This window comes from Camellia sinensis, chromosome 10, assembly GCF_055761805.1.
Source record: "Camellia sinensis isolate YWXY chromosome 10, ASM5576180v1, whole genome shotgun sequence".
Lineage (NCBI taxonomy): Eukaryota > Viridiplantae > Streptophyta > Magnoliopsida > Ericales > Theaceae > Camellia > Camellia sinensis.
Window position 1 is genome coordinate 13,460,861 of NC_138970.1, and position 11,597 is coordinate 13,472,457.

At 43.7% G+C, this 11,597-nt stretch overlaps 1 protein-coding gene across 1 annotated transcript; it reads right to left on the reverse strand.

Annotated features, from left to right (window-relative positions):
* Positions 1-9,269: 9,269 nt before the first annotated feature.
* Positions 9,270-10,157, reverse strand: LOC145800161 (uncharacterized). The gene has a single exon (XM_082889803.1). The coding sequence runs from the start codon at positions 10,155-10,157 to the stop codon at positions 9,270-9,272; it is 888 nt and encodes a 295-aa protein (XP_082745929.1).
* Positions 10,158-11,597: the final 1,440 nt, after the last annotated feature.

Sequence of the window (11,597 nt, forward strand, 5' to 3'; positions counted from 1 at the left end):
AGTAATGACTTTTGGAAAGAGACACTAGATATCATTTGTATGGCCTAAGCTCATCTCCAGTTTTAATCAGACTCGATCGTGCTACTGGATCTTTGTGAGCCGATCACAGACCATTAATGTGTAAAATTTATTAAGTACTTTATTTCTGTAAAAAATCACGTTTGTTAGAAATCAATAGTCATTTAATCAATTTATATTTATGTTAACTAAAAATATGATTTTTTTTAAAAAAAATTACTGACAAAAATATGATTTGATCAAGTAACTATTGATATCCGATTAATATGATTTTTTGCAAAGATAAAGTGTTCGATACGTTCTACACAATCATCAGTTTAAATTATCAAGAAAGACCTGAAATGGATCCTAAATAAGTCAGACTGGATGATCTAGTTGGGCTGCCCAACTGGACATAGAAAATAGTCAAAATTTAATGTTACATTGAATTCATGAAAATGACTCTCTACCAAACATTTGAAAAAGGATAAATTACAAATACACCCCTTGAGGTTCGCTTAAAATTCAAATTACCCCATGTGATTTGAAAAAATACAAATACCTCCCTGTCAGAATTTTATATTTAACAGAATTAATTGAAAAAATAAAATTTTAATTGTTCACCTATACAATAATAAAATTATCTGAATTATTAATTGAAATAAAATTTTAACATTATTAAAAACTATTAATTAACTTAATGATTTATTAATAAAAAGACCTATTTATTATTGATGACACAGTTCGTTCCAGGTGGAACGGGTCGGACTGATCCACGCTCCTCAAGCCTATGTCCGAATGACCAAGCCCTCCAGATGACCTGCACAAGAGTTCAACGGGGAACGAGGAGTCCCCCAGCGAACCCTCCGACGAGCAAGTTAGAGAGAGAAGTGGATTGTAGAGATAGATTAGAGATAGAAAACTTAACCTTCTTCTTGTCTTCGACGTCTGCTTATATCCTCTGGTAATCATTTCGTTGTCCCTTCCGACCTGTCTTCATGGCCAAAAGTCTATGCTCTAGCTCCTCTTGTTCATGGTGAAGTCGTTCTGTCCCAACAGAGAGGGGTTGTTGCAATAAATGCTGCAAGGGGCTTCATTAATGACGATGTGTCGTGGCAATAACTTTACAGGATCTTTGTCTGCTTATGTAGCTTGTCCTTTACCTACCACGTGTCTGAATATCATTGGCTCTTCATACCATGCTGACTTCCAACTATGTTGGGCCTCATCAGTTGAATTATGTATTGAGCCCTAAGTGGTAGGCTTGGGTTGTTCATGGTGGGTTGTAGTCTTTATGGGCTTACCCATATCAGTAGTCCCGCATTCCCGAGTGCAGCTCTAGTCCAACGAAGGGAATAATGAAGAAAGTGAGAGTTGTGAGAGGCCGTCGGGATGAAGGCCGACCAAGAGGGGTAACCGACCAAGAGGGGGACCAACCGCGCAGGGTGGCTGGTCGGGCCGACCGCGAAGGTGATCGAGTGATGGGGCCAACCCTGAGGAGGGACGACCATAAAGGGTGGCCGAGTGGAGGGACCGACCGTGAGGAGGGCCGACCGCAGAAAGTGGGTGGTGTGGCGCGGGGCACGTGGTAAGGTGAAGTGGAATAGACAAGGAAGGGGAAAGGGGCAGTGGATTGTGATCGTACACGTGGCAGAATCTCGTGGTGGGGGAGGTTAGGCGTTGGGCAATAAGTTAAACGATAGGTCATTATAGGGTGTTGAAAAGACAGATTTGGCAGATTTTTGAAAATTTTCAAACTAACGAAATTTAATTGTGACCCTTGGAATACGGGCAAGCCTTGGGCCTTTGGTATTATTCGCCTTACCTACCTTTTTGGAAAAAATCAAAACATTCCAAGTGTCAACTCCTTCGTTGCTAGCGATACACCCCTGCAACACTTTCTGAATTTTCTTGCGCCCGCATCCGAAGTTATTCGCAGACGTACGAGAGAGATGGCCCAAGAGGAAGCAAGAGTTGATCCATTGGGTGACGATGATGCGGTAGAGTTGGCGGAAAAATACCGTACGGAGCGTAGGGAAGGGGAAGAAATGAGTCAGGCTGTGCGGGCTCGCCCCAAGACAATGATCTCCGCTGCGAGACCAATTAGTCAAGTGGAGCCGGACTATTGGCACACCAAACCGGACAGATCCGTGCTGACAATAGAGGATCAAATTCCCTCGGATATAGGGCTGAGACTGCCCGAATCCAAGGAGAGGGCATCGGATGTGCGGCCGGGCGAGTTCAATTTGTACGAGGAAACGCTGCGAGGGGGTTTGAGGCTACCTTTCCCCCAAGTAGTGGTGGAGGTGTTAAATAAGTTAGGGGCGGCGCCAGGGCAACTGATGCCGAACGCCTGGAAGATAATAATGGCATGCGCGAGTGCTTGGTTGGAAGCGACCGAGGGGATGGCAATGTCAGTAGACGAGTTCTTCTCCTGCTACAAGGCCTCCGGTCAACAAGAGACCTAGGTGACTCTGCAAGCAGTGGCAGGGCGAGGGCTGGTGGCGGGTCTTCCATCTTCGGTGAAGGGGTGGAGGCCGAGATGGTTCTTCGTGACGGCGAATGGTGGAGTTGGGTTTCACACGACGTGGAAGGTGCCCACCAAATCGGTCGAGCCCAAGTTGGACAAGGCAGCGGAGGACCGTGTGAAGAGGGTGAGGGAATGGAGAGAAGAGAATGGGGTGAGGTGGGACAAGCTGGTCCTGCCTTCAAAGTTGTTTGCCCTGAACTTGGGGCCGCAACCATTGGAAAAGGATCCGGCAAGGGAGGAGTTAGAGAGGCAACGGAAAACGGAGGAGGAGGAGGAAAGAAGGTTGCTCGCCCGAGCGAACAAATACAAGGAGACCCAATTGGGGCTTGCTCCGAAGCCGATCGCAAAGGAGCGAAGCCGACCACGCCCCAAACCATTGGAGGAAAAGGACTTGGGCAGTTTTGAGCCAAGACCGCCCCCCGTTGATCCAATAAAGGAAAAGGCAAACAAGGAGGGGGAGGCTTTGAAGAAGAAGAATAAGAAGAAGAGGAGTGGTGCCCCTGTGACACCCCGATTCTACACTATTGGTTGCAGTCAAGGGAGAGTCACTAATGAGTCCTATGGTCAATAACCAAGTAAGATCCCAGATCGCCGAAAGAGTCAAATTAGCCTCCCTTCTAAGTCCAGCTTTCTTAGGCAGCGCACTGCCCTTTTGGCAGATCTTAAAAGGTATTGACACAAGGTCTCATAAGCAACGATAAGGTTCTTACATAGAATATAAATACATAACAATCATAATATAAATGTATAACTCAAAAGATGGTTCCAATTACATTACATTCCAGAAGAAAGCTTAAGTCTTCAAATAAGTCTTTACAAAACATCCAAAAAGAAACTTCTAATATTTTTCTAGGATAGCCAAAAGTCTTCAAAAGTTTCGGGCTCGTCGTCTCCAGCTATGAGTTTCGCTTCGTCACCTGGCATGATACGCCGTGAGCTTTGAATGCCCAGTAAACACACACACACCCTACCCCTTTTTCCCAGTCCAATACACAATCACAATCATAACATCAAGTAATAAAGCATAATACTCAATTAAATAAATAAAGGGTTAAGTTAGGTTGTTAGCAACTAGAAATCCCCCAAAGAGATTTCGTCCTCCCAACCACAAGAATCGGACGCGGATTATTCGGTATGCCCCCTCTTTTGCTGCTTTGTTGCAGAACTAACCTCGGATGCCTACCAACGGTTATGTACCGCGTAGCGCCAACCGCAGGGCCTCAAAAGAGACGGTAAAATAGGGCCTTGCCCGAATCCCTCCTTACACCAAACCACCTAGGATCCGAATACAACCGCTCCGTTCAAGGGTTCCGAAAACCACTTGCGCAAGACTTTAACTTTCAAAAAGGGAACGCATCCCAACAATCCATATATCACATATACTCATCTTTTTTTATTATCCAAGTGCTCGAAAACCCAATACCCTTCCCATTAGGTTTCCCGTTGAATTAAATATTTTACAACAAGGTTAGTCCAACTTATAAGACAACAATATCCATATAAGCATGCATTCTTGAGATGAGAAAGGTAAATAACATAACCACAACACATATAATATCATGCCAAGATATGATCATAAGGTAATAAGCAATCTCATGAACTCAAGGGTATAAAACATCCACACATAATAAAATTTCCAGATTTAGCGTCGCATAAAGATTAAAATGAAAGGTCTATTTTAGATCCTTTACTGGACTTGGCCTTCCTATGGTTCGTAGGGAATTTGATCCAGTTTCTAGAGCATTTTTCGGAAATGGGATTTCTTTTCCAGATTTTAAGTTATTTAGAAAATATTCCAGCGCTGTCCAGAATCTGTCCAGATCCGTCGACCGTTACGAAAATTTGATTTTCTTGCAAACCGCTTGATGTTTTTTGATGAAACCAATTTTAGTTGAAATCTAACACCTTAAGGAAGGTTTTAACATAAAATAGAGGTCCAGAATAATTTTTTACTTTTTTCTAGAATTTCTGGAAGTGGGCTGCAAAAACAGATTCTAGGGTACTTTGCCCAAAACAAGAAGATTTATGAAAAAGGGGTTCCACCAAGGGAAAGTTTCATTTATTTTGTGAAGAAAATATGCTAACTATCACATGTTTGACTCAGAAATTTTGTTTGAAAGAGTGCTCTTGAAAGGTTGAGAGATTGGTACAAAAAGAAGATGGTTTTGTGCCAAAATGGGGAAAATACAAGAGAGATGTAATCAATACCCAACCCTTAGCATTTTTAACATAAGAACTTAGCAATAACAGATCTGAAAACATTATTTAGAACCTTTAGAAACATGCATTAGAAAAAGGAAATGAAAGAGAAGGTTGTGTTTGTGGCTTACCTACTAAGCTTTGCACAAGAAGCTCTCTTCTTCCTCCTTCTCCTCTAGACCTCTCTTTCTTGCTCTCCTCCCTCTCTCTAACCGAAATGTGTGTGTGTCGGTGAGTGTGTTATATGTGCTTGCAAGCTAGGGGGGTGTGTTGGTATTTATAGAGGATTTTGGTGTAAAAGGACAAAAAAGCCCATTAGTTGAAAATGGATGGAAAAGTTAGGATTTGTTTGAATGCTAAAGGAATGGAAGGGATTTGGGAGGCATGTTCATTGGTTTAGGCAACTCCTAGTTGTAATGAAACTAGTTCTTGGATTTTGCATCCTAGGCCTAGGTCACTAGGTTGTGTTTTCCTAGAAGTCCATGATGGTGTTTCTTGAAAATTGGCTCCTCCTTGGGGGAGTGTGATGGGATTATTATTTAAATCATTTTAGGTTCTAGGCACACTCCTCTAGGTGTATATATATGTATACATGTATCTTACAAGATTAATGGTACTCAAGGTACAAGGTACAAGTACTAGTTTGGGGCAAGTTTTGAATTTAAATAAAGAGTGAGGGCTTGGAGTTAAATACATGTAACTTATGTAGAATTAAATTAGGTTAGGGATCCTAATCTGGTTAGGGAAATTCTTGTTTCGATAAAAATAAAAATAGTAATGCTAACCGACAAGATTCGAATTAATTCAAGTAAACGAGGGGCTTTAAGAAAATAATTCAAACATTAGGGTTTTCAAAGTGAATACATATTTCGGGGGCTTCACACCCTATCCCCCTTAAAACAATTTCGTCCTCGAAATTCAACTACATACTGTCTTCAAAAAGCTCGGGGTAGTTTGCCTTCACCCAATCCTGACGTTCCCAAGTAGATTCCTCAACTCCCCGATGTCGCCATAGTACTTTTACCAAGTGAACCATCTTGCCTCTAAGGTTCTTTTCTCGACGATCTTGTATTGCTACCAGTCCTTGTTTAAGCGTAACACCTGTGTCAAGACTGATCTCTTCCCATTTGAGGACGTGTGTCGGGTCAGCAATGTATTTTCTCAACATAGATACATGACAGACGTTATGTATCCCTGCTAACTGCGGGGGTAGAGCTAATCTATATGCTACTTCGCCCACTCTTTCCAATACCTCAAAAGGTCCAATATATCGTGGCGACAGCATCCCCTTCCTCCCAAAACGTACGACTCCATGCCCGGGTTGCACCTTTAGGAACACGTGGTTGCCTACTTCAAACATCAATGGTCTTCTCCTCCTGTCTACATAATTTCTTTGACGGTGTTGGGCAGTCTTCAACCGTTGTCGGATCAATTTGACCTTCTCTATAGTTTCTAGAACAAGTTCGGGTCCTATCAGATTTACATCACCCACTTCCATCCAACAAATCGGCGATCTGCACAGTCGTCCGTATAATGCTTCAAAAGGCGCCATGCCGATGCTAGCTTGAAAGCTGTTGTTGTAGACGAATTCAATTAGGGGTAGGTATCGTTCCCAACTTCCCTGAAAATCCATTGCGCAAGCTCTTAGCATATCTTCGAGTGTCTGGCTAGTGCGCTCAGATTGTCCATCTGTCTGCGGGTGAAAGGCAGTGCTAAAACATAACTCAGTACCAAGAGCTTCCTGCAGGCTTCCCCAAAATCGAGATGTGAATCGTGGATCGTGATCTGACACAATAGATACCGAAATTCCATGTAATCGAATGATCTCCCCAATGTAGAGTCTGCACATAGACTCTAAAGTGTTGGTCATCTTATAGGGTAAGAAATGCGCTGACTTGGTGAGGCGGTCCACTATTACCCATATAGCATCGCGCCCTCTAGGTGACTTAGGCAACCCTGTCACAAAGTCCATTGTCACGTACTCCCACTTCCATTCGACTATCGGTAAAGGTTGTAACATTTCCCCTGGTTTCTGATGTTCCGCCTTCACTTGTTGGCAGGTCAGACATTTTGCTACAAATTTAGCCACTTCCTTCTTTATTCCATTCCACCAATACTGCCTCTTCAAATCTTGGTACATTTTAGTCCCTCCTGGATGTACCGCGAATGCAGAATGATGACATTCCTTCAGTACCTTTTCTCTAAGTAACTCGTCACTTGGTACAAATAATCTACCTTTGTATCTTAAACTCCCATCGGGGTGAATTACCCAATCGGGCATGGGCTCTCCTGATTCCAGACGTCCCTTGATGTACGCTACCTCTTGATCGTGCTTCTGGGCCTCCATGACCTCATTCATCAACTTAGGCATCACCTTCTGCGCACTAAGATATGCTCTTGTATTTTGAGATTCTACTTGGATCCTGAACTCATTGAGTGTCTTAACCATATCCCATTCCTTGACAGAGATCTTAGCCATCATCCCTCTACTCTTGCGACTTAGAGCATCTGCTACTACATTGGCTTTACCGGGGTGATATAAGAGAGTGAACTGGAAATCCTCAAGATACTCCATCCATCGTCTCTGTCTCAAGTTAAGGTCCCTCTGTGTGAACAGATACTTCAGACTCTTATGATCTGCGAAAATCTCAAATTGTTCCCCGTACAGGTAATGTCGCCACTGCTTTAGGGCAAAAACTACGGCTGCTAACTCCAAGTCATGTGTGGGGTAGTTGCGCTCGTGAGGTTTCAACTGCCTGGATCCATATGTGACTACCTTTCTATTTTGCATGAGTACGCAACCTAATCCTTCTTTAGACGCATCGCAATACATAGTGTACCCCTCTTCTCGTTCTGGGATGGTCAAGATTGGCACACTAGTTAACCTTTTCTTTAGCTCTTGGAAGGATTTTTCGCAAGCTTCGTTCCACTCATACTTTACTCCCTTTTGCGTCAAACGAGTCATTGGTTTAGCTAGTTTGGAGAAATCTTGGATGAACCTTCGGTAATAACCGACCAATCCTAAGAAGCTGTGGATTTCTGACACGGTCTTTGGTTGCCTCCAATCTAATACTGCCTCCACCTTGGTTGGATCCGCCGCAATCCCATTCTTTGATACCACATGCCCTAAGAACTTTACTTCATTCAACCAGAACTCACATTTACTCGCCTTGGCATATAGTCGATTATCCCTAAGAACTTGAAGGATAGTCCTTAAGTGTTGCTCATGCTCTTCTTCGGACCTTGAATATACCAAGATGTCATCAATGAACACTACTACAAATTGGTCAAGGTATGGTCTAAAAATATTATTCATTAGGCTCATGAATACTGTCGGTGCATTGGTTAGTCCGAAGGGCATCACTACAAACTCATAGTGGCCATATCTAGTACGAAAGGCAGTCTTTGGTATATCCTCCTCCTTGAATCGTAGTTGATGGTAGCCTGACCTGAGATCGATCTTTGAATAGCACCTTGAGCCTATAAGTTGGTCAAAAAGGTCATCAATCCTTGGGAGTGGGTACCGGTTCTTAATCGTGACTCGATTGAGTTGATGATAATCGATGCATAGCCTCAACGACCCATCCTTCTTTTTAGCAAACAACACGGGTGCTCCCCATGGCGAAGTACTTGGCCTAATGAATCCTTTCTCGAACAATTCCTGTAGTTGTGTCTTCAATTCTCGTAGTTCTGCTGGTACCATACGATACGGAGCCATGGATATCGGGGTAGTTCCAGGTTGTAGCTCAATGCTAAAGTCTACTTCCCGGGTTGGCGGCAATCCTGGTAATTCCATAGGAAATACATCTGCATAATCGCATACTACGCGCGGAAGTTCTATTTCTCCTTGGTCTTCCTCATTTAAAATCAGGCTTGCTATCCTACCCGCAAGTTGATCGCGCCACTGCGTCCGATGTTTTGCTGAAACTATGGGGTCTTGTCTATCCCCCTTAAACTGGAAATGTGTTCCATCTTGTGTATGAGCTACCACTTTCTTTTGACGACAGTCGATCACCGCTCGGTGGGCGGACAACCAGTCCATGCCCAAGATGATATCGAAGTCTGACATTTCCATGACACGAAGGTCGCAAGTTAAGCATAGGTCCGACATCCCTATCTTACAGTCTTTACAGATCGATCCTATCCAAATGCACCCTCTCATAGGTGACATTACACTTAAGGCAGTTGCTAAGGGTTCACATACAAGTTCTAATGACTTAGCACAAGCAGAGGATATGAAAGAATGTGTTTCACCGGTATCAAATAAAACATGCACCCAAGAATTGCATAGTACTAAATTACCCTCAATTACGGACGAGTTTGCTTCTTCCTCTTGCAGGGTAAAGATTCGGCCGGTTGCCTTCTGGTTGCCACTGGTCTTGGCGTTCTGAGTTCCTCCACTCTTCTGGTGCTGCTACTCGGTAGATCCTGTCTTATTTGTCCAAGGCTTCTGCCCACCTAACGCCTGGGCATTTGCCTCGGAACCTCCTCCTTGGTATCCTGATAGAGGGAGTTGGGGGCATTCGCTCTTTTTGTGCCCTAATTATTGGCAATGAAAGCACTGGATTTGTCCCACCGACCTTTGTTGATAGCCTCCTCTCTGGATCTGTTGCTGTCGTTGCTGTCGTTGCTGTTGTGGTTGTGACCTGGAGTAGGGCTTTGACGTCACGCTTCCTCTCTGGTTCCTCTGAGGTCCAATAGACGTCTGACTCCCTTTTCTCTTGTTCCAAGCCTTCCTGGCGTCGTTCACTTCCCTTTCAGATTCTAATGTCGTTTCCAGCACCTCGGCATATGAGGGAAGTCGTTGCGGAAGGACTCTACCCCTGATTGTAAGGTCCAGTCCCCACTCAAACATCCTTGCTTTTTCTTCATCATTTGCTATGATTCTGGTTGCGTAACGGGCTAGCTCTTCAAATCTTGCAGCATACTGGGTCATGATCATATTCCCTTGTTCCAGGTTTTGGAATTCCTTGACTCGTTCTCGACAGATAGTACTTGGGAAATATTTATTTAGGAATAGTTCCCTGAACTGGTTCCATGATAGGCTCGCTACGTCACGAGTATTCTTGATTAACTCCCACCAATGGTCAGCCTCATCATTAAGCTCGAATACTGCCAAAGCTATTCTATCAGTGGCCTCAGTTATGCCCATGGTGTCTAGCATTTTCTCTATCTGCCGATGACAATTTTCAGCTACCTTCGGGTCTGGTACGCCTGTGAACTTTGGAGGCCTCTGCTTCCGAAACTTAGAAAAGAGTCGAGTCCTCTCATTCTGCCGATTGTTCCTTATTTGCCCTAGTTCCTCTAAAATTTGATGACCTAGGTTATTAGGGATGTTAGCTTCTGCAATGATGGGTCCGTGTTGATTTCTGGGATGGTTTCGTACATTGTTGCTTGTTTCGGTATAGCCATTAGCTAGCGTGTCCACCATTATGTTCATGGCACGTGATGAGTTGGTTTCCAGTCTGAGAAAATATTACTACTTAGATTTGAAATAAAGGTTCAGTTTCCTTAGGGTGCACTAAAGCAAGTAACAGTCAATAACATAGATCAACACATCATTCATATATTATAATAGGCATCGTTACAAAAGGGCTCCTATATCGGAGTTACATTCAAAAGCATCTATGCATCACAAAGTTCAGGTTATCTTATTCTAGGAATCCCCATCGGCGTGTCTTACAAAAGTCTAGTCTTACTATCCCTCGATTTAGTTCTCGTTTCCCGACCAATCAAAGTCTTCTTCTGGTTCTTCATCAGCAGAGTCGGTGGCTTGGTCCAGAGAGCGGGGGGTGTACATTGGTGCGGGGGGATTGTGTTCAGATGATATCTCTATAGGGTAGGCTGGGTTCGCTCCTTGCTATTCTGGTGGCTGCTCCATATCCATCGGTTGATTGTCGCCTGGCCCGTGATAACAAGATTCGTGGCTTTCAGCCTGAGTCGGTGCTAGGGTGGTCAAAGCTCGGTGTATCAAGGAGTCCATCCACTGTTCATCTTGCTCCATTCGGACTGCCTTCTTTGCCACTTGGCTTAGAAATTGTAGGCGGCGCCGCACCAAAGACCTCTTCTGCGCCCTCGTATAGCGGATGTACTCTGCCTCTACCTTACGTATCTCGGTCTTGATCATTTCCTCGGCGGTGATTTCACAGTGTCGGCGGCTAAAGTAGGGGCTGATAGACATGGCCCTCCTTCTTTGCATACGGAAAACACCCCACGAGTCGGTACGGACATAGCCTCCCGATGACATCCTAAGGTGGAAAAGATTTTTATTAGTTAATCTTCTTATAATAGCGTGATAAAATAAAATAAGATAAGGGGTAAGGGCTTCTAGAGTCGCGTATAGAGTTGCAAGGGTTAAGGGTTAATCCTAGGCTCTGATACCAAGTTGTGACGCCCCGATTCTACACTATTGGTTGCAGTCAAGGGAGAGTCACTAATGAGTCCTATGGTCAATAACCAAGTAAGATCCCAGATCGCCGAAAGAGTCAAATTAGCCTCCCTTCTAAGTCCAGCTTTCTTAGGCAGCGCACTGCCCTTTTGGCAGATCTTAAAAGGTATTGACACAAGGTCTCATAAGCAACGATAAGGTTCTTACATAGAATATAAATACATAACAATCATAATATAAATGTATAACTCAAAAGATGGTTCCAATTACATTACATTCCAGAAGAAAGCTTAAGTCTTCAAATAAGTCTTTACAAAACATCCAAAAAGTAACTTTTAATTTTTTTCTAGGATAGCCAAAAGTCTTCAAAAGTTTCGGGCTCGTCGTCTCCAGCTATGAGTTCCGCTTCGTCACCTGGCATGATACGCCGTGAGCTTTGAATGCCCAGTAAACACACACACACCCTACCCCTTTTTCCCAGTC